At 40.0% G+C, this 27,862-nt stretch overlaps 1 protein-coding gene across 1 annotated transcript; it reads left to right on the top strand.

Annotated features, from left to right (window-relative positions):
• Nucleotides 1–35: 35 nt before the first annotated feature.
• Nucleotides 36–27,198, top strand: LOC139628825 (myb-like protein X). Its single transcript, XM_071490907.1, has 49 exons — nt 36–185; nt 3,669–3,721; nt 3,882–3,908; nt 4,041–4,109; nt 4,629–4,676; nt 4,929–5,009; nt 5,322–5,381; nt 5,482–5,538; nt 5,634–5,699; nt 6,886–6,963; nt 7,411–7,461; nt 8,465–8,551; nt 8,884–8,955; nt 9,062–9,127; nt 9,392–9,460; nt 9,721–9,786; nt 9,923–9,994; nt 10,153–10,215; nt 10,299–10,370; nt 11,277–11,348; nt 11,553–11,624; nt 11,990–12,049; nt 12,178–12,234; nt 13,320–13,388; nt 13,950–14,021; nt 14,625–14,690; nt 15,146–15,217; nt 15,682–15,741; nt 15,857–15,931; nt 16,023–16,088; nt 16,170–16,238; nt 16,328–16,399; nt 17,376–17,441; nt 18,401–18,466; nt 18,575–18,640; nt 19,073–19,138; nt 19,237–19,308; nt 19,403–19,474; nt 19,639–19,695; nt 20,181–20,252; nt 20,346–20,405; nt 20,712–20,780; nt 21,016–21,078; nt 21,394–21,456; nt 21,807–21,881; nt 22,000–22,039; nt 22,221–22,272; nt 22,787–23,201; nt 24,187–27,198. Exons 2-49 carry the CDS (start codon nt 3,674–3,676, stop codon nt 25,942–25,944), a joined length of 5,166 nt encoding a protein of 1,721 aa, XP_071347008.1. The 5' UTR covers nt 36–185; nt 3,669–3,673; the 3' UTR covers nt 25,945–27,198.
• The last annotated feature ends 664 nt before the right edge of the window (nt 27,199–27,862 follow it).

Below are 27,862 nucleotides of genomic sequence, written 5' to 3'. Positions count from 1 at the left end.
AAACTGATGAGTCAGAGTCACACAGGCTTGGAAAAGAGGCCGGGATGCGCTTTCTTTCACTCCCACACACACAGGTGGACCTCAAACCGGCCACGCCCTACTCCCAGGTGAATCCGCCGCCACCACGAAGACAGAAGGGGCACAAAGGCTCCAGATCCCGCATCCTCTCCAACTGCAACAACCAGGTGAGATGTTGGACTTTTGATACTGATGGTTAGACTAAATGCGGAAGGATGTATCGTGATCATGCTGAAGACGATCACACAGTGAGGATTTGTGGGCACAGAAACTCTCAGGGCGTGTTTTGGTTTGTTTAAGATGCTTTGTTCGACGTTGCCTTTGGGTGGTGTCAGAAATATTTGGATTACCTAACGCGGAGGTAAATAGACTTGGGAAACATGACGGAGCGCACATGAGTAATTGAGATGTAAAGGTGAAGAGGGTGGGAGCTGCATGGACAACTGCTGCTCACATGATGTGTGAATTTTTATTTTTTTTTAATTTTTATTCAATTTTTAAAAAATATTTTACTATTGTTTTAAACACTTTGTTTTTATGTTCTTTTGTAGTTTGACGTATTTCAACAAAACAGGATGTTGCCATCATGGCTGCTAAAAGTACAACATTTATTGATAGGCTACTGGTGCTAATTTGATATTCGTGTTTTGGTGGTGAAACCAGAATGATATTTTTTGTTTTGCTGACTATTAAACACATTTTTCTGAACCCCCCCTGTTTTAATTTCAGAGAATACTGTAGGCCCAATTTAAGAAATGTATCACTAAAATAAACCTGTAATCTGTATTTTTATGTTGTTTTAACAAAAACCTTATGCAAGAACTTAATCTAAACAGAATTATTATGCAAAATCTGGCCAACAAAAAAATTATGAAATAATAGTATTAATTCAAAATGAAATAAGAAATTTAAATACATTTTTTAAAAGTAGTATAAAGGCACGTGTGAAATACAAATAATGGTGCAATGCATTAAAGAAATTGTTGAGTAAATCCTATTACAATCCAATTCAAATTCAGGAGCAACTTCAAATTTTCAATGTTAAAGTTAAGTGTTAAAATAAGTATTAAAGTTTGATCCTCAATCATATTCTCCAGTATGAAAGTTATCTAAGTTTGTAGAAATATATATTTATCATTATTTGGTTTAATTTATTGGACAGAAATATGTCATATATTTACAAACTACATTTTGTCAATAAAAAATGGTAAATTTATAAGTGCGCCTGTTATAAATGTGGAGCTGTCAAATAGGGAAAATCTCATTTTTATGCCACTTAGATGTAAATAAATCCAGCAACCTTTACTGTACGTAACCAAAACAACACAAAAGCACCGGAGAACGAAGTGACTTCAGAGGTGGGCTTTCTGAGGTTTTGAGGAGCTCTTGAACGCACCATGGGTGCAGATGTTTCGTGGGTGTGGTGAAGTTTTAAAAACTCCTGGGAATGTGTTGTGAGTGACGGATCCGCCAGTGCGCACAGCTCTGATGTTATTTGGCAAAAACTGAATGTTTAATATCTCTGAACTGTCTTCAAACCTTCGGTAGGTGAACCCGCTCAGTCTCACATGACAGTGATGTCGTTTTTGTGTCTTCAGGGGCGCTTGTAATTTATAATTCTCCGTCCACGCTCGGGCTTTGCTTCAGTACGCTCAGGGCTGCAGGTTTAGGGACTGTGTGCTGTGGGATTTCTCTAAAGCTGCGATCCTGTAACCTCGAAGTCACCACTGTGGCGTGGATTTGTTCCTGTAGTGATCCTTCAGACGTTTTCTACTGTGCTGACCCTTTGACAGTTGCAGAAGCTGTGGGCTGCGTTAGCTGTCAGGAACAAAGTCAGGAGCAAAGTGCTGCACAGCTTTGAAGCGCTTGTACTAGAGAATAACCATTTTTCTGCTTCACTATACTCCGCTGCTTTTCATTGGGCTGCATAGCTACTGCTGGTAATAGTTTCTTTGCAGGTAAAGACTTTGCAAGCAGAACATGATCTGATGAACTGATATTAAGTGCTGTGTTGCCAAGTCTGTTCTGCTGCTGATACTGGAGAAAATAGTTTAAGTCATTTTCAAGAGTAGATACCAAACATATTAAGTTTTTTTTTCTCTTTCATTACAGTAAATTGAATATTTTTGGTTTTGTTGGTCGATAAAATAAAAGGAAAATAATGCACACAAAAAAATTCCCAGAACCCAGAATAACATATTCTAATGTCTTGTATTGTTTAACCAATAGTCAAAAAGCCAAAGACATTCAGTGGTCTATCATAGAAGACTATCAGATGATTTCAGTTCTAACATCAGGATTGGTATGTAAATGTAATAAATATTATTAAATTGATCAGTGACAGGTTTGGGACCATGGGAGACCACGTCTAAAAACCGGTGATACATTTGGACAAGTTTCATGATATCAGAGTTTAAAGTTCAGGCTTTGAAAATTAACTGACAGCTGATAAATATTGTAAATCCATATAACATTGCCAAGCAAACAGGAAAGATAATACTTGACTTTAATTATTTACATGTTTTTAGTGTCTTTTTTTTTTTTTTTTTTTTTAAATTGGTCTGTTCCATGTGATAAGTTTGTCGGTGAATGACGACCATTTGTACGTGTGCTAAATCCGGCACGACGAGGCAGTATTTCCTGACTAAACGAGTCCATGTGCCTTTTTAATGGCAGGATGGTTGACCCTCCGCAGCAGGGAAAGCACCGGTGACAGTGTGACATGGAGCCAGCATTTACAAGAATCATTCTGGCAGCACTAGCTATGGTTACTCGCGTTATTTACGCCTGTGCTTTTCCTACCAGGACAGGGGTGAATGTGTGTCATGAAAAAGGCCTGTGAGACTGCCTCACTGGTACGGAGTGGACTGTAGGATGCACTGGGCTGCAAAACATGAAACAGCATTTTAAGGAAACCTTTTTCCCGGCACACTTTTTGATGTGTGCCATAGCAGGAGACACTCAGGTGTCATGAATAACGTTAACGAACATTAGCAGGGGCTCAGTTTCATGTTGTCTACTCTACTTGCTCATTTCACGCAGGTTTTAAATCTGTATTTTTTTTATAAGTCAGTATAAACGCTAAAAATGCCGGGACAGTGCGGATTGTCACTGGGCTGTTGATGCACAGTTTTTTTCGCAGCATGCAACGCTCCACAAAACGGAGGAACTTCTCACAGCTGCAAAACATTGAAGCATGTTACAGATGGTGGTGAGATGCCTCGAGAACTGTCTTGGAAGATGAAACTTTAAATCTTTAGAGAAAAGCACATAGCACAGAATTTCCTGTTAGTTACAAACTGTTGAGTACACTGATTGCTTCCATTTAGAAAAACAATATACTATCGATCTGTCTCGCTCTTTCCACCTTAATCTTCATACAAAGCACAGGTTTTCTCCACTTCTTGCCTTTGAAAATTTGACAATTGACTTTCCGGCATCTGGCCCTGGACATGACCAACACATGATTCAATTCAGCTGTTATTAATGTTATTATTTACACCTGCTCTGCTATGTCAGCTGGTTTCTTACTGTCAGCTGGTCCAGTAGTTTTTTAAAGTGACGACGGTCCAGACTCAAACCAGCATAAAACATTTGTAATCGCAGTTGGTCGTATTGAATAATTTGACCTGTCTGTTTTGTGTTAACAGGCAGCATGGAGGCGTGTATGATGAAGCCAGAGGTCAAAAAGAAACCAAAGCCGGTGAGAACATTTATAGCAAGCACATAAAAAAACAGTCCACTGATAGTGTACAGGATATAAACAACCCCCGAATGATCATACACACAACGCTAGACAACATATGCTAACATGATGCACACTCATGTCTCACAGTGTCTCCTGTCTTCTTCTCTATTCGCAGCCCAAACCTCCTCCAAAGCCTGCTGAGGTACTGTGATAAATCCACTCCTTGGATTAGCTGCCTGACAAACTTGATGATGTGCTTGCACCTTTTCTGAAGGTTTTTTATTTTAGCGCTGAACACTTATGTAAGTGATGAAATCTGAAATGATCTTTCCAGATGAAAAGAAATGACCCGGGGAAGCTGGAGATACCGACTCCTGTGGTGCCTCCTCGGCCGACAGACGCTGTAAGTCCAGCACGAACGGTCTTTTCATCTTTGGTTTATTTGTGCAGAACATCAAACTTGACCTGATCTTTTACAGACCAGTAGCGTTTCTCTGGAGGCCAGTTATCCTTTATGGCATGTTAGTTATAAGACAAACTTCTCTGAAATGGATTTGTGCTCGTGCACCTTCCTCATGTATCCCAGAGTTTACCCTCTTCTGGGCAGATGTGGTGGGCCAACGCGCCGTAAACATCTGGTAACATTTATGTGGAGTTTTTTTCAGTCTGGGTTGTAGAGGAGAGGAGATTTTTCCACTCTTCTTTTTCCACTCATCACTTTTTAAAGATATTGAACACTGATTCGTGCTGATTCTGTTATTGGCCACTGGCAGCTTCACTATAACAATAATAGAGCAAATATAAGCCTTCAAATATGTATTGGTGAAACCCTTATGTTATCTCTAAACTTTTTTCATTCAGTTTTACAATATGTTCTGCTGATTTGCAAAGAGACTCAACAGATTTTTCTTTTTCTGTCCAGGAACTGAGTCAAACACAATACAGAATCAAAAGAACTGCAAACACTGAGGTATTTATTGGATTATTTTTTTTTTAAATTTTATTTAAGTTCTAATAAATGGTGTTAATCACACAGAGAAAGAGACACACATGAAAGTTGTGTAGGGGATGATCTGTTACAAAGCTTTGTAGGTTGAGCCTACATGAGAGAGTATCTGAGTTTTACCGCACTACTTATGTTTACTTTTAAATACTGTGTGGATTTTTGTCCAAACAAAAAAAAAAACAAAAAAGTATTATCACCTTTTTCCATCTGTATCAGGCCAATGAAAACTTAATACAAAGAGACACAAAGGAGAAATCGTCTGAAGCTCCTGTGGTTCCACCCAGACCCACAGAAAAGGTGCAGTACACCCACGTACTCACAGCAATTCAGTCACGAGTCGGCTCAGCTTCCACACAGGAGAAGTTTAAATTAAAACTTAAATTTAGATTTTAATCCAAGTGACAGCTGAGCACTGTGGGAACATGCACGTTTGTTTTGCCGGGGATGACTTTTCAATTGACATTAAAGTGGGTGAGTGTTTCCCACGGTCTGTAGTTTAGTGTGAGAAGAGTTTACAGTAAAGAATCACCCTGGGCTACTCAGGGTTTCATGTTTCTCTCCTGTTCTGATTTTCTATTGTCACTGTTTCCTCCTGGGTTTTTCTTGCAGGAATTGAACGCCTCAAATAGACACAGCCATCGCAGGAGGCCACAGACTGACGACGCAGAAGTACGCAAACACGCACGCACACACACGATGTAATGCACACGTTCCTCCCATGCTTGTTTTTATAAACTGCAGAGTCAGCGTCCTTCCTCTTCCTCCTCAGGGCTCCAGAGAAAAGGACCAATCAGAAGCTGCTTTAGTTGAAGTAGACTTCAAACAGGTATCACAGGCAGAAGCACTGGCTTCCACCTTTGACCAGATTTCTAAAGAGCACATACAGTGTCTTCCTCTTTATTTACATGTGCTTTGTTGTAGAGTAATCAGCCGAACCTGACGGGATTGTTTCGCCGGAGCCAAAAAGAGAAAACGCCTACGTTCACTGTAAGCAAAGCACCTGCAGCTCCTCTGTGCACCGTCACATCTCTACACCTTAATGTATATTCCCTCTGACATTCTACATTTTTATGCCTTTCTGTTGTATTTACTTCATAAGCAAAAAGGGTGTCCCAATATAAGTCAGTAACAGACATTTTTCAAGCTTTGAAGCTGTAAATTTAAGGAAAAAAGGAGATTTTCATTTATTTATTGCTTATTTGAATAGAGACAAGTAGCACGAACCACCGCCACACACCACAAGTTAAATTTAAGTTTAAATTTCATGTTATCCAGTTTTTAATCAAACCAGTTTAACTTTCTCTGCAACTGGTAACAGAGTGAAGCAGTGTTTGTTGTTCACATGGTTTCCTGCTGAGATTCACTGATTCCTACACTGAATAAAAAGCAGTGCATTTAATATTGCACTGAAAAATTTGGGGGATTGAAAAAAATAAAAAATAAATAAACAAATGAAGCAGCACAGAGATTTCCTGAGTTTTAGTCTCTGGTATGGATCAAGCTTGGAAAAAAACACTGCCTGTTAAATACCCATGTTCTTCAACCTGTGACATATACATCATCTCACACACACTGATAGACAGATGTTGTCATAAGTACTTACACAGGGACTTCATACTTAGGTGCTGAATCAAATCCTGAATCTCTATTAACTCTATGAGACCTTATATATATATATAAGAAATTTCTGTGTGTATTTAGACAATTGAATACAATTTAAGTATAAGAATATCAATGATAATAAGATATAAATGTGTTTCTGAAATATACAAAGAAGGAATGCAAATGTGTGCACAAAGAAGTGTTTCAAAAACTGACAGAGCCTCAGTTAAACTGGTTTCTGGTGGCAAACAGGTGTGTGTGTGGGTGTGTACACATATGAAACATCAGTGTGTATTCAGACACAGTAGGTGTGTGTCTGCATGTTCATGATTCATTGTTGATGTAAGTTGTTAAGTGAACACACATCGCCATCAGGTGAAAGACAGAGTAATTATCAAACGCAAGGCAAACATTAATAATCATGATTCAGTGGTGCGCGGAGATAAACGGTGTTTTAGACACAGTAGATGCACAGATGAACACAGCAGATGTATGAAGCAGAATTATATTTTCACCGTAGGTCTTGAATCAATTGTTAACTCAGTGTTTGCCTCATTTCTTTTCTTCTCAGACTTACGTGTTTGACGACTGTGACGATGAGGAAAAGACTGGTGAAGTCCCAGCCAAACAGGCTCCTGGCAGCAAACCGGTGTGTGTGTGTGCGTGTGTGTGTGTGTGTGTGTGTGTGTGTGTGTGTACTTGTACTTGCTACATCGTAAGGACCAAAAAAAGTATTTTACTAACAGAGTGAGGACATTTTGGGAAAGTGAGGACATTTTGGCCGGTCCTCACTTTTTGAGACACCTTAAAATCACATTCTGAGGGTTAAGACTTGGTTTTAGAGTTAATGTTAGAATTAGGTTTAGGTTAAGGTTAGGGTTAGGGTTAGGCACTCAGTTGTGATGGTTAAGGTTAGGGTAAGGGGCTAGGGAATGCATTATGTCAATGAGTGTTCTCACAAAGATAGAAGTACAAGTATGTGTGTGTGTGTGTGTGTGTGTGTGTGTGTGTGTGTGTGTGTGTGTGTGTGTGTGTGTGTGTGTGTGTGTGTGGTGATGTTATCAGCTGGTTTGTGACATGTGACTGTGGTTGACAGGGCGTTCTGAAGGGAGTAATGAAAGGTTTACAGTTGAAGTCGTCACCAAAGGTATGAAGCAGCGTCTGGTTTGGTGCCTGCTGGTGGTTGGTGGCTGCAGGGTCTCACACTGAGAGCGTGGCTGCTTTCATGGTGGTGGTGTTGATGGTGGTGGGAACTGCTTTTCTGAGAGTTTTTTCGAAGTTGGATTGCTTTGATTTAAAATATATTCTTATGTTTTATCTGCAGTTAAAAAGACACATTTTGATAACAGATGCTCAGACTGGATGGATCTTTGTGTGTCGTGATTTGATCTGTTTTTTTTTTTAACTAATTGTCACATTAAAGTGTAAAAGTCTGTAGCCCCCTGACTTGCTCAGCTTTCATAGATGTTCACTGTTGAAGAATAAATGGTGCTTATCTTTTTTTTTGTCATGTCTTACAGTGTCACCTTTACCTTTTTCTGGATTTTTTTTTTTCTTTTTTAGATTTGTAGTGTTTTACTTTTTGGCTTTTCTGACTGGCTCAGAGGTTTTGGTGCCAACCGTGAACTGAAACCTGGTTATTGTCCAGCCTGGATGATAAAGGCCTCCCCCCTTTGCTGCATGTTGTTCCCCATCTCTCCACGCTCACTCCCTGTCAAACACATGAATTACCCAAGAAAGAAAAAATATGAAATATGGTTCAAGTGTTGCATTAGTAGTTTATTCATTCCTCAAAATCCTGTTTGGTTTTCCCAAACTTTTTTTTCTTTTTCGTTCAGTCCTTTCTTGCATCATGTTGGTTAGAATTCCTTCATTTAAAATAATTCACATCTGAAACTTTTAGGATTTTTGAGTTTTAATCTTTAAGACATCTTCTAATTCTGCATCATTGTATATTTAACCTGCTACATTCATAAAGCAGCTTTGAATTTAAATAGTGAGGTCAAAGGTTAACAGAGGATCCTTTTTAATTCAGGAGACAGCGAGAGATGGAGTATGTGAAATGTTACTGTCTCCTCTGGTCGAGTTGTACATATTTAAAAAATTCAGGTTGACGATATCGCGCTGAAGATTGTTGACTCTTCCTTCAGTCCAGCAGAGATCCGAGTCCAGTTCCCAGCACGGAGGAAGGAGCCGGAGAGAAAAACAAGCAGGAAAAAAATGCAGAAGCCAAACAGGTAAGAGATAAACAACAGAACTAAAATGATAATCTTTGACCGCTCATCTTAACAGTTCAGTCAGTTCTGCTTCTGCTTTTCCACACAAACAAAATCAACTCGTCACAAGTGGCAGAGAACAATAAATTCATTCTTTTGAAAATCAGATTAGTTTAAAAGTACTCAAAATAAAAAGTACACTTCCTTTCTATGTGCAATAAATAGCACAGAAGCAACATGACCTTACAATTAAAATATTCAACATTCTCATTGGTTGTGAAAAGGAGATTTAAAGGCAGCTTGTTTTTCTGGATGTGTAAACTTTTTGATTCTCTTCTCCACATTTCTCACAGGACAAAGGAGGTCTGCTCGCTGGGATGTTCAGGAAAACGCCCAAAGAGAGATCACCGTCTCCTGCACTGAGAGTAACATCAACTCTTACGCTGTGTTTTTTTTTTCTCTCTCTTCAAACTGAATTTTCCAGTTTTGATCTTTTGCAGCCGGTTCACTCACTGTTGTGTTCACTGGCAGGTCAGCAGAGCGGACAGTGACCCTGAAGATGGAGAGGGAGAGGAGGAAGCATCTGAACAATCCCACGTGAGTCTTGTTTTGATGGCTCCTGCGTGCAAGCAAAAGTCAAATCGCTGCCAAGAACATCAGCTTCTTGTGTTTGAAACGCTTGAATTTTTCATGTGAAATTAGCTCCAGTTTGAAAGCTGTGCAGCAAATATGTGAAAAGATCCATGTGTTTCGCTCTGTGCTAGAAATGTTAATTCAAATGGGGGAAAAAAACTGTAGTAAAAACAGATTTTTACACTACAGAAAAGTATTCTTCATCATGTTTTTCACACGTCTTTTCAGGAGAAGGGAGGCCTCTTCTCCGGCATCCTCAAAAAATCCAACAAACCAGCAGATGAGACACCTGCACAGGTGAGTCTGCAAAAATCACCCCCTGCTTCTTAAAATACAGCTGATAAACATGTTAAAATAATAGTCTGATGACTTATTTGCTTTAAATTTGAAGCAAGAGCTAGCAGGAAGTTAGCTTAGCTTAGCATAAAGACTGTAAACAGGGGGAAACAGCTAGCCTGGCTTTGTCTGAAGTTAACTTTGTACAGATTCAGGATTTTGGATATATTGCGTTGTTGTCTAATAAAGTTTTTGTCATTTTCTTCCCCAACGTATCTCAGGAGAATCTGAGCGCTCACAATGAGCTGTCGGCCAGCAGTGACAGTCTGACTGAAAACAACAACAAGGTGACAGCAGCCGCTGTGATCGCAGCACAGATGAAGTTATCTTTAATGACAGTGTACACACAGCCTTACAGAGTGTCATTGACCTGACCTCGAGCTGAATGACTCTACCACAGCTGATCTTCTGTCTGTGTGTTAGGAAAAAGGAGGAATATTCAGCGGGATATTCAAGAAGTCTCCGAAACCAGCAGATGCTGCTCAGACTGACGAGGTGATGCAGAGGGAGAAACGGCCGAAACATGTCGCATTATGTTCTGTGACATAAGCTGACAGATTTTTTATGCAGCTCCTTGAAAAGCCAACAAGGTCAAATCATCGGTTGAACCCTGCGACCTGATAATCGCACTGAACTCGTTCATTTTGTTTCAGGACCAGCGGTCTCTGCACGATGATCTGTCAGGCAGCGCTGATAATCTGTCTGAAAACTCAAAGGTGAGCTCAGAGGTGACAGGATTATGATGCAACATTATCGTCATTATCATCACAGTGTGAATGAATTGGTCTGATGTCACCAGGAAAAAGGAGGATTTTTCAGCGGGATTCTCCGAAAATCTCCCAAGATTCCTGGAGAGGGGGCAGCTGGGCAGGTAATGTGTGAATTTTAATGATGAAAATCTTTTTTTCACACATTTTAGAGACTCTAATAGTCACCAGACTCTTCAAACTTCCTTGATTTTAAACTGATAAAAAAAGGTTAATTGGAGTCAGAGTTTATGGTTGTGAATATATTATAAATGTTTAAAACTGAAGTCCAGAGTGTGAATATGTTGGAGAGAAGATTAAAGGATTAAACTGAACAAAGTTGAACTGATAATGACCAAGTGATTAAACTAATCAAACAACAGGTTTGGTTGCCAGAAAAACCAGTTTGTCTGTTAAAGTGTCTTTTTGAACCCTGTCTGGTCCCTTAACGTGTTCTCTCCTGTGTACAGAGGTAAATACGTTTTACAGAGAGCCTTGAATCGTATGCAAGAACAATCATTAATTACTGTTGCACGTATTATTTATAATCTCCGACATTATTGGGTCCAATATCTATAGTGCATGTTACTTCCCTTCAGCTCTCGGCTTTGTCCTGAATATACTGTAAATATCATTTACATGTAGTTGGTTGTTTTGCTAATTTTCTGAACTCCTGGTTATTTTTTTTTTTAGATTTTTGTGTTTTGTTCTTCAGATTTGTTTCCCTTTAGACAAAATTAGTCATTTTTGTGATGGTGCTGCATCTTGACACACCGACTACTTTGCTGTAATTGTTTTATTTCAGAAGGAAAATATGAATAAGTGCTGTGTTGTTGATTTGCTTATTTAAAATGATCATGTGGATAAATAGTCTGTCCTCAACCTGTGTGGTGCTCAATAGCATTAAGAAGTTTCCAGGCATTATATCCTGTATTTTAAAACGCTTCTTAATATTTTGTCGACTGGTCAAACATCAGTACTTGTTAATGCACCTTCTGTCCTCAGTGGTTGTGTTACTGCTTGTGTTTCAGGAAAAAGAGTCGCTGCAGACCGAGCTGTCAGCCGGCAGTGAGAGTCTCTCTGAGAACAGCAGCAACACTAAAGTAAGAGAGGTTTAGACTTCAGGTTTATCAACGAACTGACGAGGACTTCACTTCCCATCACTAACTCTTTAATAAGAACTTTGCATGTTCCTCCTCTGTCGGCCCATGATGCAGTTATAGCCAAAGCAGCTGTATGATTTAACCTGAGGCAACAGATAATTTCTACAGACCAACACGTACTGAATGTTTTTTTTTGTGTGTCAGGAGAAAGGAGGCGTTTTCAGTGGAATGTTCAAGAAATCTCCCAAACTGTCCGAAGGGCCACGACTGGAGGAGGTGATGTATTTACATTTACATACCTGCCTGTGTAGATAAGTTCACCTTCAGGCAGAAGGACTTTCATTCTGTTTTTCATTTGAATAACCAATGAATAAGTTTGGTCTCTTGCTACAGAGGCTGTTCTTACCAGATACTTGTGACAAAAAAAAATCCTTTTCTTATGTAGATACTTTATTCAAAAATCTCTTGGTAAATTACTGATCAGCTGCTTGTACATCCAAGTTCTGCAGTGAGGAGGTTATTGAGAAACATGTAATCTTTCTCCTGAATTCCTGCCTCCACCTTTTTGTTTTCCATGCCTGTGTGTAAGTGCACCCAGTGTCAAGTTCACACAGGCCGGGTAACATTTTTGTTGTGTTTAGGCTGCAGAGTCGCTGCACAGTGAGCTCTCTGCCAGCACTGACTGCCTGTTGGAGAACAAGGTGAGTCTTCATGACGCTCCCACTGAAACTGCGTGAGTCACCCACATGAGAATATGTCTGAAGTAGCTGTAGCTCTGTAGGTGCAAGATAAGGTTCCTAAGATGTTTTTTTTTCTCTTGTCTCTGTAGGAGAAAGGTGGTTTGTTCAGTGGACTTCTCAGGAAGACGCCCAAAACAACCGGAGAGGTACGGCTGTAGCTCGCATGTAGTCGCTCTGAACCGACCATAAACGTGATTTAAATCAAAACAGAACAGCAGCTTTATGATGCTTAAGACTCTGTGTGCAGGTCATAAACCCGATCAGCACAGTGCTGCTGGTTTTCACTCTGTTTGAATTTGGACCACAAAACAACAGGAGTCTGAGGCTGCTTCCTTATACATAATACATTGCACTATCATGTGATCGATATATCACCATAGATACCACGTATACAAAACATTACAATCATCCTTTTCTTCAGAAATACTATCAGAGATTTAGCCCTTAGCCAGACTGGATTCCCAACCAGGGGCCCCAAAAAACCCCCAGGTATTCTTGATGACAAACTACCTGTACTGTGAGCATGTGTGGACTTTTGTCATGAAGATTATGGTGCGACAAGAAGTTATTTTATTTACTTGTTCAAAATAAGAATTGTAAAAATACAGACTAATAAAGACCTTATTCACATCAGCTTGCCCTGACTGTCGCCTTCAAACCAACCGGGGCCTTTCTGTGTGGAGTTTGTATTGTTCACTCTGTGTCTGTGTGGGTTCCCTCCGCACACTCCTCCTCCCACAGTCCAAGTACATGCACGTTAGGTTGATTGGCGGCTCTAAATTGCCTGTAGGTGTGAATGCGAGCGTGGACGGTTGTTTGTCTCTACGTTTGCCCTGCGACAGACTGGCGACCTGTCCAGGGTGTACCCCGCCCTCGCTCAGTGTCAGCTGGGATTTGCCCCCTCCTCCATCTGTCCCGTCAAAAACAAGATGAAATTATCATCTTGATGACCTGATACTATTTGACAATCAGCTGATAGAGAGTCAGCCTCACACCTGCCCTGTCATGTGCCGCCTGCTCTCTCCGTCCTGCTAAATAAAGAACAGCATGTGAGCGTGACTAAACACAGTCACTGTGACACACGAGCTTTGTGCGTCCAGCAGTGTATTCAAATGCTTTAATCCAGGAAGAGCCGAAGTTAAAACATGACATGAAATATTTAAGAACACTTCCTTTTCATTAAACCCCTTCTCTTGCTCTTTGTTTCTGACTGTTTGGATTCTTGTTTCAGGAGAATCTGTTGGCTCAGAAAGATCTGTCGGCCAGCAGCGACAGTCTGTCCGAGGCTGCCAACACAAAGGTCAGTGTGGTCGTAAAAACACTCTGTGGCATCTTTGGAAATCCAAAAAGATCAACATATCACTATCAAGTTAAATTGCTGCAGTTTCCATGAACAAATGACATGCATCTTTTCTTTGTGCTTTTATTTTGGTAAAATTCAGCAGATATTTTAAAAATCTGATCAAAACTATGAACCAAAGCAGGTCAAAGACAAAGAGAGGCTGTTAGGAATCATCTTTGTTGTTTATGAGACTTGGACTGAGAAGTTTCCTGACAGAAAATTATTCTGCAGCTACTATTGATTAATTATTTTATTGCTTGCTTTTTTTTTTTTTTTTTACTGTTTTTCAGATGAAACAGGTTATATGATGACTTTGCCTCAGGCTCCATTTTTAGATATCACTGGCCAAATTGATTAATCGAGAATTGAGAAAATAACCATAACAACAATGATTACTTGTATGACATTGTTTCATTTATTTTTTCTGTGAGCTCATGTTTTCTGTATTGATTGTGTTTTGTCTGGAAAACAAAGGATAAATATAAAACATTAAAAAAACACATTTAACTTACATTTCAGGAGAAGGGAGGTGCGTTCAGTGGAATGTTCAAGAAGTCGTCCAGACTTGCAGACGCTCCTCCAGCAGAAGAAGTAAGCTGTGCCTCCTCTGGTTTCTGGCCCTGTTCACTCACTCCATCACTTTTTTTTCAAACAATAGATCAGTGGTGTGACTTGTGACTAGAAGGTTGCTGGTTTGAGTCCCAGAACTGACATAGAAAACGTTTTGTGAGGGAACTCAAAGCTTCCCAACGAGGTTCAGCAGAAGTGGCAGGCATCCAGATCCTGACGCATCTCTTCCTGTAATCAGTTTGTTTAGTCGATACTGGTCCAAACAGCAGACGCACCCGTTAAAAACAGGCATTTAGGGGTATTTGGTTACAGACAGGAGATGCAGGGAGAGAAAGATGAGTTAGATGGTATGTCTCCCAAAAGATTGTCAACAGAACGCCCCCGAAAACAGGATTTGCTCGGTGGAAAAGAGCCTCTACTCTTTTCCTCCAGAAGGTTCAGGTTTTTCCTGTTACCTGTTGTAACCTCTGTTATAAATCACTGAGGGAAACACAGTTTTTATGCCCTGAAGCTAAGACATTAACTGTAAAAGACCAGGAAGCTGCTCAGTCTCTCTGCACTGTTACACTGTGAAAACACCTCCATTGTGTAACAGGTAATTATTTACTTTTCATCTTTTCTCAGGAAAAACATATACAAGACGATGAGCTGTCAGCCGACAGTGAAGCTCTGTCAGAGAACAACACTAAGGTGAGATTTTGTGGCTGTTGTGAAGAGCAGGCTTGGAGGAGGAGCAGGGAGGAGGAGCAGGGAGGAGGAGCAGGGAGGAGGAGCAGGAAGGAGGAGCAGGTGGAAGCCCTTTGCCCACCTGCAGCAGAGCCCTGGGCTCCTTTGTTCCTTAGACCCTGCAGTGTTTGTCTGAGATTATTAGTGATGGTCAAGTGATGTTTGTAGTTGTTTTATATCATAACTCTTTTTGTTTAGAGAAAAACCTGCATCACTTGTTGTCCAGCCTCATGGCCCAGACCCTCTACTACCTGAACATTTAAGACTAAAGCCTGTAATAAAACACATTCAGATGTATTTGAAATTCTACCATATTACCTATAAACCAGCATACCACTATACAGACTGTAATATCAGTACACAATCCTTCTTTTAAGAGAGAGCGCTCATGTTTTTCTTTTTTTTTGTGTGTGTTTCAGGAAAAAGGAGGAATATTCAGTGGAATATTCAAAAAGTCGCCCAAACCTGCAGAAGCTGCTCAACCTGAGGAGGTAACTGTACAAATCACTTGTAATGCTTTACTAAAAACCAGTTCTTAACTTGCATGTCTTTATTGTGTTTCCATTTTCAAGACATTTATGTTATTTTTTAAAGTTGTAGAGCCTCATTATGTCCACACTGCACATTATGTTTTTCCATTCAGACTTTGAGGGAATTAGGAATAACAAGGTACAAATGATAAATTGTTGGTGCAGAATCACTTTTTTTTAAAGGAATTCACATTGTGCATTTTTGAGCAGTTTCCCTTTTTTCCTCACCAAACACTGCACTAAATGTTCATCTATTACTAAGTCCACAGATGTAGATTTGAGTTTCAAAACATTTTCTACCATGAAAGTAGCAAATTCTTGTAGAAGCTATGAGTAGTTACAAATATAAGTAAAAGCTTTATCAAATTGTGTCTCATTGTAATTTTGCAACATTTACCACAATTTTTCAATGTGTTTTTTGACAGGATGAGGGTCCTGATAAGAAGCTCTCAGCCAGCAATGAGAATTTATCCGAGAGCAAACAGGTCAGTGAGTTTAAATCCACACTTTTTATGGGTTTTCCAGTGAAACAGTTTCATTTATAAATATTTCAACACTTGTTCCATATCATCTAAAGCCTTTTTTTCCTGTCTGTTTCAGGAGAAAGGTGCAGGGCTGTTCAGCGGACTCCTCAGAAAGACGCCCAAAGCATCAGGAGGACGGGCGGAGTCACCGGTGAATGAACGTTCTTGTCCGTTCAGAGCGTTTTTTTTAAACCTCCTCGCAGTTTCACCCGTTTCATACAGCGTCCATGTCTGTGTTTCAGGACAGAGAGGCCGAGGACGAGCTGTCAGCCAGCACCGACGACCTGTCTGAGAACAACACCACCAAGGTGAGCAGCATGATGCAACAAAACGCAGGTAGATGACATGTCTTCAGAGGGGACGTTCACTGACGCCTTTATTATTTTTAGGAGAAAAACATTTTCAGCAACATATTCAAGAAGCCGCAGAAACCAGCGGAGGGCGCTGCAGGAGACAAGGTCTGAGACTGAACCAGATGTTATTTAAATCTCCTGCTGTGGAGGACGGAGCTGATGTTGATATTTGCTCTTCTCTGGTTTGACTTCAGGAGCAGGAGGTGAACAGTGACACTCAGTTATTTGGGAGCAGTGAGAATCTGATTGACACGACCGGTCAGAAGGTGCGACTGTGGAAAAAAAAACAAAAAACTTTTTTTTTATTTATTTATTTTTGTCACACAATGGCTCCTTTTGTCTTGTCAACATGAACCGAAACCAGATCACACAAATCAGATTGTGTGAGACGATGTCATTGTGTTTGCTGTGGCCTGTGAGTTCACTGTTCGTAGGGAGGTTTTGGAAAACAAAGTTACAAAATGATTTGCAGATTAAAATGAAATAAAAACCAACAATAATAAAACATGAATGGAAAATACAAAATACAGAAACTATACAGACACAGCCAGTGGTGGAAGAAGTATTTGTAAAAGCACTAATACCACACCAGGAAAATACTCCTGCATCCAAAATCTTACTTCAGTAAAAGTACAGACGAAGTATCAGCAAAATGTACATAAGGTATAAAAAGTAAAAGTACTCATTTTGCAGAAACGGCTTCTTTGATGGTATTTTCTATTTATGATTGAGCCCTGAAAAGATTTGTATAAGTGTCTTTAGTCTGAAACCTAAAGAAGAATAAAGCAGATTGCTTTAGTTACATTAAAACAACATTTTGGAATATATACAGCAACAGCACTGGCAGATTGTTTTACCATCACTCAAGGAAAAAAAACATTATTTGACAAGCTATCTAATAATTTTAGCTCTTTAGATGTTGTGCACTGAACTTTTGTTAATATTTTATAATCTAAGATGTTTATATGTAAATTCTAATGTGTAAATTCTGTAATATGACCAATAACTGCAGGTGTCAAATAAATGTTGTGGAGTAAAGTACTAAAATGTAGTGGAATAGGAGTAAAACGTAGCAGGAAAATGAAATACTCAAGTGCTTCACAGTTAGTTTCCACCACTGCCCTCTGGTACCTGTCATGAGTTCACTGGAGGATGAATTCTGTAAATCCTCACAGCAGCGTTGTCGCCATCTTCACTGCTTCATTGTGTTTCTGAATTTATTAACTGAGGTTTGTGTTTCAGGAGAAAAAAGGAGGCCTGGCTGGTATATTCAAGAGATCAGCCAGCATCGACAACCTGTTTGATGAGGTCAGTGTCAGTCCTGTGAACATGGCTTCACACACACACACACACACACACACACACACACACACACACGTCCTCTGCCTCAACCAGTAATAATCATCTGTCTCCTCCGTATTCAGTCTGAATAACAGCAGCATCGTCCCATCTTCTTCTCCTCCTCGTAATCACACTTTCATCATTACCTTTGTCTCATATCCTGATCTTCTGTCTTCTCTCTAACGAACATGACAGCTGTGAGGATGATTTGGCTTAAAGAGGAACATTTAGTTTTTTGTTGAAAGACTGTGTTAAATTTACATTACCTAGATTTAGCTCCAACCTTTCCTTTTTCTGACGACATACTGAGACACTACTTTTTTAGGTTTTTAGGTCACTATTTTTTGGCAGATGACCAACATTCCTCTGCAGTGTCTTTGAAGGCACCACTGATGAGACATTTTTAAACACCTCCTGCTGCAGTAACACATGACAATAGTGTTAAATAAGGTCATAAGGTCATTACTCACAGAATCTGCTGCGGGTTTCAAGACACTACAGCTTGATTTTTTTTTTTTTCATGATGTTTTGAATGAGCTCACGGCCTGTTTATAAAGTAGAAACATACATATGTATGTACATATATATATAGATCATATACTTGTAAAACATGGTTGTCAGTCATGTTTAGTTTTTGAGGTGAGCTTCTGTTCTCCTCACAAACCTCTGGAGAGAAGATTATCAAGCAGGTGTTGAACATTAAACCATATTAATGACTGTACTGTGCCATATAACACTTTTTATCTCTGGTATAAAACCTTTCTGATCTCCACATCAATGGATTATGAGTCAGCAGGCCCCAAGAACAGAAAAGAGACAGATTCAGAGAGACGTATTTTTGGTCTCTTTTTAGTCATTGTGAGTCTTTTCAGGGGCCCTTGACCCTTTCAATAATCTATCTATGCATCTGTGTTTCTGCTTGTCAGGAGAAAGGTGGACTGTTCAGTGGACTTCTCAAGAAAACACCCAAAGCATCTGGAGATGAGGCAGAGGTGAGTGCACCAGTTTTTATGTTAACGCTGTTGCCATTGTCGCCCGTGACGACGGTTGCACACACTGCATTTACTGTATTTATTAACTTTCCATTTTCCTCTTTTCAGGACAAAGACGAGCAGAGGGAGCTGACAGCCAGCAATGACAGTCTGTCTGAAAACACTGGCATCAAGGTACACTGTCGAGAAACGCTGGTCTTTAACCAAATCAGGAACGTCGGCACTAAAAAAACTACTGTACTAAACCTTTATTTTGATGAACTGAAGCATCCAACACAACCACTCCTGCACATTTGAAAACCAGACTGAAGAGTATTTTAAGCTCAAGTTGAAATTTGTGTTGAGGTTTTATTTCTGATTCATCCAACACAGACTGTACAGATACAACATTTCATCTTCTTCGAAAATATTTTTAATTGTCATTTCAGATCTTAAATCACACAAAATCTCTGGATACAAAACAACATATGTCTCCTCTTCAGTTCAATACCTGCACCTGCTCTGTGCCTATCACATACACTGTAGACACACAGATAAATGTTTTGTTTTATTTTATTTTATTTTATTTTCATTTTACTGTAAGTTATGTGTGTTTCCTGTTGTTAGGAGAAAAGTATTTTCAGCGGGATGTTTAAGAAGACTCAAAAACCAGCAGAGGGGACCACAGATGAGGTGCAGTGATTTAAAAAAAAAGAAAAAGTACAATCAATGACACCACTTGGCTGAACTTTGTGTTAGTGTCACTGTTTTATTTTCTGTTGTGTTTTCAGGAATCAAACTCAGGCGAGGAGAAGAAATTATCTGCCAGCTGTGAAAACCTGTTAGAAGGAAACACATCAAAGGTACAAATGTTGTCTGACGATCAGAGTCTCAGTCTGTTTCTCTTTCTTCCATTGATTATTGATTATTAATGTGTGAATGTTTCACGTGTTTCAGGAGAAGACAGGAGGACTTGCGGGGATCTTTAAAAAGTCTCCCAAACCGGCTCCACGCTCCATCGCTACTAAGGTGACTAAATAAGCTGATTTGTTTTTGGTTTGTTGTTGTTGTGTTGATGTTAATGTTTATCACTTGTTCAGATATCTGTGTGAGCTCTCATTCCCATTTTCATCTAATGATGTTGTGGTAAAATTCTTCAAAAATAACCTGATTGCCCACAAATTGTTCTCCAGGATCCACTCACGAAGCAGCTGTCGGCCAGCTGGGACAGTCTCACAGACGCTGCTGAGGTGAGAGCCACGTCTGTGGATGCACTTTGCAGCTTTTTGAGCAAAGCAAATACTGTTGTAATTTAAAACCTTTAAAAGCAGCATTGTTTTTATTTTTTATAATTACATCCTTTCATGAAAATTGTTCTTGTGGTTAGGTTAGGCCCACTTGCAATACCTTCGTGGCCCACAGGTTGGAAACCACTGCTGCAGGCAACAGTGAACTTTTATGAGAATATTTTGTTGCCTGACCACACCAACAACACAACGCTAAGATGCAAGAAGCCCAAAAGCACCAAAGCACTCTAGAGGAACGACGGCTCTGCACACTTCACGCTTTTAATCAAAAAGCTGAATTTTCTATCTCTAGAGCTTCATGACGGTTTCAGACTCTTCATGTTTGAGGAAAAGGAATCTCAGAGCGTTAGACCTAAGTGTGCAGATGGCTCCCAGTCAGCGACGTTAACATAAGATACAGACTGTTTGCATGTTTTTGTATTTTACAGGCGGATCTGTTGGCACATGGTGAATTATCTGTCAGTAACGATAATCTTTCTGAAGCTGCAAGCACCACTAAGGTGAGTCTTGAAGAGTGTGTCAACCTCTTCTGTTCCTTTTTATTTGTCTTTTTGTGATTGACATTAAATGCTTCATGTTTTATATTTTAACAGGAGAAAAAAATTGGGTTCGCTGGGATGTTCAGGAGGACGCCCAAAGCTGCGGAACAACAGGTTTGTTGATTTATCAGCAGTCAGTATCAGGGTCATCCCTGACTGTATTAGCTGTAGATTCATTTCCCATCTGTGCAGCTGAGATTGTTTCAGTGAAGCAGCTCTAATTTCTCCATAGACAGAACCTGTTTGATTTGATTTGCAGGTTTGTGATAATATGAGAAAAATGTTGGGTTTTATATTTTCTGATGATTCTCCGTTTATGATAATATAATAATTTCAATGTGAGCCAGACGATCGCTGTAAACTCCTGGATCACCTGCATGTTCCTGTGCAGCAACAACATATTTCTTCCTTCTGTTTCAGGAGAGCGAGGACATGGAGGCGCCACGAGGAGGGCTGAGACGCAGGAGGACGATCAAGAAGAAAAGACGAGTGAGTTGCTGGTCACTTAAAAAAAAACAACAAAAACACACACACACATCCAGAGACCTGACAGAAAGTAGCAGGAGCACGAATCACATGTATTTCAAAGGATGGATTTAATATCATAAATTTCTGGTTTCGAGTTGAAGGGACAAGATGTGGGTTTAGCTTTTAACATAACTGTAAATACACATGTTCTCTAATCTATGAGTTCTTCTCTTGTTTTTCCTTCTGACTTCCTCAGGTTGTGTCTTTCCGAGTCAAGAAAACTCTTCCCAAATTCCCAAAGGTTAATTTATCTTCACAGGTACGTATTGATTTCCTGTGGTTCCTCCTCAGTTACGACTCGTGTTTCTGTTTTGCTTCCTGCTCTTGTTCTTTATTTGCCTTAGCTCTGAAACTTAGACATACAGATGTTGGTAAAATGTTTAAAATAAAGTTTACTTGTATGTACCTTATTGTCACTGTTTTTATATATTAGCATGCAAAAAGGTTACTAAAAGTTGTCCTGAGTCATTTATTATAAGATATACGTTGACATTTTTTTGAAATTTATATTTACTTAACATGTTTACCATGATTGTTACTTTAATGACATGAATCATCCTTTTCTCGGTCACAGACTTCAGAGGAGATGCCTGTTATAGAGGAGACTATGGAGCTGCAGGAGCTGAACCCAGCACAGGTCAGCATGAGGATCTTATAAAGTAGATTCACAGGAAAAAAAAGGTTTTAGTAGGGTTCACTAAATCTGTAAACAACTGTTTAGTATAGTCTCATTTCATCAGTGTGTCATTCATAAAGATGGCACTTCATGGATTTTTTTATCATGTTGGCCATGCAGCTGTGGAATAAACTGAACAATGAATGTCAAGGTTTGGTTGACAGAATAAAATCAATTGTTAAAAAAATGCTAGGGCAAAAAGTGTTTAATGCATGAAATGGAAATAATTTATAAAAAAGCTCAAATGGCATCATCACTGCAGCATGTCTTTACGTGATTTCATTTGCAAAATGATTGCGTGTGTTTTCCAGGAGAGCACAGTGGAGGTCCAGCCTGTGGAGATGGCAGCGTACCCGACTGAAGACGAAACCCTTGAATCTGAGCTGGTGTGTTTTTAGTGCTTGTGTGTGTGTGTGTGTGTGTTTGAGTGTGTTTGAGGTGTTTGACTACATATATACAAGAAAATAAGTCATCTCTTCACAAACAAATGTCTTTGATTTTCAGGAGAGTGATGAATTGATCGAGTGGTGGAACACAGTAAAAGGTCAGTGTTCACTTTTAATTTGAAAAAGGAAGAACTTTCTTTGCACTGCTTTGTGTTTGTTTATTGATTTTCTCAACTGGGAGAATGTGGAAATCAGCTCTAAAAACAAACAAAAAAAACAACATTATTTTATATGTTGGCTCCTCATGTTAATTGTATTTTTTCTGCTGCTCTTATCCAGGTTGGGCAGAGTGGAATGAGACATCCAATTTCCAGGAAGAGGATGAGGAAATGTAAGCAGAGTTTCTTTTTAAAAAATGTAATTTAATTCGAATTTCCCCAGAAAATTTGATTTGGCATAATAGGAATCTTTTTTAGGACATGGCTATTCAAATGATAATTGTAAATATTTTAAGAGCTCATGTTTCTTGTGCATGTGTGGGGCACACATGTATGTAGGTTTGGCTGCAACTTATGAATATTTTCATTATCTGTTCATCATTTTGGCAACAAAATGTATAAAAACTGTGGGAAAATGCCAGCCATAACTTCTCAGAGCCCAGAGTAATATTATCTAGTTTTGTGTGACCAACTTTCCAAAACCCAATGTATTGAGTTATTATCATACATAATCAGAGAAGCGGCAAATCCTGAGAACCTGAGAATGTGAAGAATTATTAAATTATTTTCTTTCTCTATTTTTCTATTAATTGACTATTTGTTTCACCTCCACACGTTGGAAGTTGTTATTTGTTAGACTTTTATCTCATGAGTGTGAGCCCTTACAGCTCTCGTCTCTCTCTCCAGGGCTATGGAGCAGGCGGCTGATCGTATCTACATGGCGGCTCGTCTCTTCGTGCGTCTTTTCAACCAGCGGGGAGCGTCCTTACAGCACCGCATCCTGGAGCTTTTGGCTCTGGCTGACGCCGCGGATCAGTTCCACAAGAAAACGGTGCAGGCTGCCGTGGGTGGAGGGGTGGCCAGCGTCGCGGGCAGCGTGGCTACAATCACAGGGCTCATCCTGGCGCCTTTCACTTTTGGCGCCTCTATTATAGTCACGGCGGTGGGGATCGGTGTGGCGACAGCAGGCAGCATCACATCAGCAACGGCTAATATCACAGACACAGTTCACTCTAACATGGACAGGAAGAAGGTGGAGAAGATGATCCAGGGCTACCAGGAGGAGATCAAAGTCATCAGAGAGTGTTTGGAGTTCGTGCAGGTGAGGAAAAGTTTGTCTTGAGAAATTTAGATGAATCTCACACAGGCTTTGCAGCTGTGTCACAAATTTCTCTGCTGGTGCCATCATAGTAATGCAAAAATAGGTAAAAGTGATACCATTAAAGGACCAGTTTGTAGGATGTAGGTGTATCCATAAATTGAATATAATATTCATAATTATGTTTTCATTAGTGAATAATCACCTGAAACTAAGAATCGTTGTTTTTGTTAGATTAGAAATAGAGAGTGGATCTTCTTTCACAGAGCTCGCCATGTTGCACCACCACGTTTCTGAAGTAGTAAATCAAACACTGGCACTACAGAGGGCCTTTTGTATTTTTACTTGACCTGAAGGCCACTGTAGAGTCTGCTGCATGCTTGGAAGGAGCAGGGTGGAGGAGAGGGCATTATTACTATAATCTGCTGGGAGGCGTCGACGAAATGTGACCAAATATCCTTAAATTTATGCACTTTGTCAGTAAGTCATCATCTTATCATCCCTGCTGGTTTCCACTGATATTGATATACTGGTATTAACTTGCAATCTGTGTGGGATTGATAAGAAATTCAACTTGGTGAATAACATTTTTTATGCTGCAGTGTCTTGGGCTGAATTACTGGGATTTCTATTCTATAACAGAAATTCTCACTAAAATCTGGTCCATTTTCTTAACACTTTGATATGACTATTAGAGATATAATCCAACCTAAATTGCCACTGTTACTGTGATATATCTGAAGCAGGGATTTTTTTTCCAGGTACTTCCATCTGAAAACGTTTGTGTATCCTTCTGTATTTTTCCCACCTCATAGATGGTCGACTTCTTAGAATAACTTAAAATATTACAACATGTTTTAACAAATGTGAAAGAATAACATTAGAATTTTAAAATTAACATTTTGTTTTTGGTAAGAAATCGTTGGAGAAGAGTGATATAATGTGAGACAGTATTTACCCTCCTGTCTCTTCTCTGCGTGTCTTGTAGGAAGGAATGGACACCCTGCAGGAGTGGGACTTTGAGAAATACTCTCAGAGTGCTGCCAAAAAAGCTCTGAACCACAACATTAAACACGTGATGAAGGAGGGTGGCCGCGCTGGGAAAGCCCTGATGATCAACACTGACAAACTCATCAGCACCGTGCAGGTTCTGGGCGCTGCAGGCGGCGCCGCCAAAGCTGCTCAGGCCATCAGCGTCACCACAGGGGTGATGTCGGCCCTCTTCCTGGCTCTGGATGTTTTCTTCCTCGCCAAAGACTCCCACGAGCTCCGCAAAGGCGCCAAAACCAAATTCGCCACCAAGATCAGGGAGGTTTGTAAAGACCTCCAAGACGGTCTCCTGGAGCTGAACAAGGTGAAGACGCAGCTGCAGAAAACCATGGACGGCATCGAGGTGGAGGAGTACGAGGAGATCGAGGAGGTGGAGGTGGAGATTGAAGACGATTTCGAGTCGGATCCAAAGAAGCTGGCTGAGCTGGAGCAGGAGCTGGACCTCCTGGAGGAGAAACTGGACAAAAAGGTCGAGGAAGAGCAGAAGAAGAGTAAAGAGACGGAGAAGGAAAATCTGAAAAGTAAGGACAAAAAAGAGGAGAAGAGCATGAAGGAAAAAGAAGATCCAGAGAAAAAGAAGGAAAAGGAGAAGAAGGAGGAGGAAATGAGAGAAAACGATGAAAAGAAGGAAAGTCAGAAGGAAAGAGATGAAGGAGAAAGCAAATTGGAAAAGCTACCTGATGAGGAAAAAGAGCAGATAAAAGAGAAAACTGGCAAAGCAGCTAAAGAGGAAATTTTAAAAGAGCAATCTCAGAAAGGAAGCAAAAAAGACAAAGAAACCGAGAACAGAATAACAGCTGGAAAAGAAAAATATGAGAGCAAGCGAGACAAGGCGAAAGAAGAAACTGGTACAAATAAAAAGACAGAAGAAAAACAGAGGAAGGTGGATGTAAAAGAACAGGAGGAAGTAAGCAAATCAGGTGGTTCAAAACAAGAGGACTGGAGCGGAAGGCCGAGTTCAGAGAGGGTCAAACCTGAGAGAGAAAGTCAAAGAAGTAAGAGCAGCAGAGAGGAGGAACCAGGGAGGAAGCATGAATGGAAAACAGTGAATAAAGAGAAAGAGGAGGAGAGTGGGAGCGTGAGGAGGCACAGCAGCAGAAGTGACCGAGACAGCGAACGAGGGAGTAAACGTGAAAGCAGTGAAACGGATAAGGAGAGAGGAGGCAGCAGCAGAGACATGGAGAGACTGGCTAGAAGAGAAAGTGACAGGATGGAGAGCAGCAGGAGGAGCACGGAGGAGGAGAGAGGAGTAAAAGACTGGAGAGCTCAGATGTTGAAAAGAAGAGAAGACAAGAGAGACAGTACAGAAGGAAGGGAATCTAGGAGAGAGACGGAGAGAGGGGCAAAACAAGAAGTGAGGAGAGAGTCACATCGAGGTCACGACACAGGGACGAGCAGGGAGAGAGAGTGGGGGGGCGGCAGGGAGGAGTCGGGCTCACAGAGGAGTCAGCACAGGAGAGGGACGGCCTCGCACGATGACAAACGAGGGAGCAGGGTTGAGAGCGCGAGGAGGCAGTTTGACAGAGCAGGAGGTGAGGAGGAGGAGGAGGAGAGGAGGAAGAGGAGAGAGGATGGAGAGACTCGGAGGAAGGACAGAGAAAGGAGAGGAAGCGACAGAGACAGGGAGCACGGACACAGCCGCCGAGGATCTCGACCTCGATCCAACGCTCTGCTGGAGGACGGACTCTACATTTAGCCTCAGAGCGGTTCTACTTTTTCTTTATTGTGAACAAATGACACTAAAAATTAGTGGACAGTGAATGATCCTGCATCAAAACCACATCATCAAATTAACTATAAATGATAATTTCATTGATGTAAACTGTGCCAGGAAGTCCACAGGGTTCAGATTTCTGCCAAAAAAGTAACAAAGCAGGTGAGAGGGATTTTGTTTTTGTTGCTCACACCTTTGATTACATTTAAAAAGTTAACAGCAAGAACATTTTAATCATTTTTATCTCTTTCAACCACACAAATAAATATTGTTGATAGTGGTTAATCGTGTAGTCATAGAGACTTTGTTTCTGGAGAGAGATGCTGCCGTGTAAAGTTAAAATAAAAGCAACACAAACACTACTATACTTGTATTTGCCTCCATTGTATTGTGGAGGAAGCAGGAACCTTGAAATCTGTGTGGCCCCTTAAAGCCTCTTTATCTAGATTTTTTTGTAATAGTATCTTTAAATATTCAAAAGTTTTTCACCAAAGCATCTTCTCTTTTTACTACTGACAGCTGAAGCTCTAGATGCTTTGTGTCTGTAAAGCAATGTGTAAAGCAGATTTCTTACATAATCTTACTTAAAATGATGTAAAATGCTGTATAGAGGCTGCTAGTGTTGTGTTAATGCCTCATGATGATTGACTAATGTTGTGCCAGAGGTGACACCTTTAAAATCTATATTTAAAACCATTTATATTTGTGATACATGGTGTAACATGTTACTTTATATTACTGGTGTTTCAGGGTAAAGGTTTTTTTTTTCTCCAGTACGACGGTTTAAGTCCATATTGTGCCTTTCCTATAGACGTGCTGTGTGTGTGTATTGTGTTGTCTCATGGAGCAGTGTTTATATTTTATAAATATTCAGAACGAGTGTGAGCAGACTCAGGAGAAAAAGCCTTTTCGTGCAGTTGTTATATTTCTGGTACAATAAACACTCCCTGGTAAATAGAGCCGGGTGATAGAATAATAACGCATCTACTTAAATCATCTGAACATTGTTCGTTTTACCTGTTACTGTTACAGATTTTCACTCAGCGCACTTTAACCAATTATCACCTCCCTCACGTCTGTGCTCTCAGGTTGCGACCACCTGGAATATGGTGCAATGATGCACTTTGTGTTTTTAGTGTATTTTATATCTTCACTGTATGTATTTTTTTTATGGGTAAAGATTCTTTTCTATGGTGCTGGTTTCTTATGGAACAAATAAATTATTAGTTACTGAAACAGGAAGCTGTTATGTCTTTGAATTTTATCCACTCTTGTCTTTTGAGTGCTGTTGGCTTGACAGTGCAGTAGTGATTAACCCTTGAGATGAATGAGGACTCTCATAATATAGGCAGTGGATGAGTCACTAACGTCATCTCCACAATAAAGTAACGCTAATTGTGAGCCAAATATAAAAATAAAAAGAACCGACTGCTCAGGCCTTTAAAAATAAAATGGGCTGGATTTAATAAATTCTGTGGGTCTGGGTTAAAAAGCTGCTCACCACTGGGAGGAGGCAGAGAGCTGAAGCAGGAGTGTGTTTAAGGACAACTCCCTACATTTATCTGACGGTTATAGTTGCTAGTTATGTTTCAAATTAAGACTTTACATTAAAAAAAACATATGATAAGTCCCCCTTCAGCCAAGCTTGTTTTTGTGTTGACTCTGCACGATTGTGATATACAGTGTGTGCAAAGCTTGACACTAGAAGTCTTTTCACAAAACACACAAATAGTAAAGTAGGAGTGTTTTGTGTTAAAACAGCCCTGGAGGGGATCTTTACATTACACCAGTGATTATCTTATGACCTCTTTAAAAAACAGAGTCTACCTCTTTGACATTTGAGGGTTTTTTTAAAATTATTTGTATTATTTTGCCGAAGCTTTTTACCTCTAAACTTGAC

The sequence above is a fragment of the Trachinotus anak genome, unplaced genomic scaffold (assembly GCF_046630095.1).
Source record: "Trachinotus anak isolate AG129_WGS33_773 ecotype Australia unplaced genomic scaffold, CSIRO_AGI_Tana_v1 ptg000012l, whole genome shotgun sequence".
NCBI lineage: Eukaryota > Metazoa > Chordata > Actinopteri > Carangiformes > Carangidae > Trachinotus > Trachinotus anak.
The sequence above is the reverse complement of the archived record's forward strand: the minus strand, read 5'-3'. Positions and strand labels throughout refer to the sequence as shown.

Coding starts and splice junctions, on each gene's coding strand:
- LOC139628825 (XM_071490907.1), top strand. CDS start 3,674: ATGGAGGCGTGTATGATGAAGCCAGAGGTCAAAAAGAAACCAAAGCCG. Junction 7,462..8,464: donor AGTTGAAGTCGTCACCAAAG/GTATGAAGCAGC, acceptor CTCTTCCTTCAG/TCCAGCAGAGATCCGAGTCC. Junction 9,995..10,152: donor ATGCTGCTCAGACTGACGAG/GTGATGCAGAGG, acceptor ATTTTGTTTCAG/GACCAGCGGTCTCTGCACGA.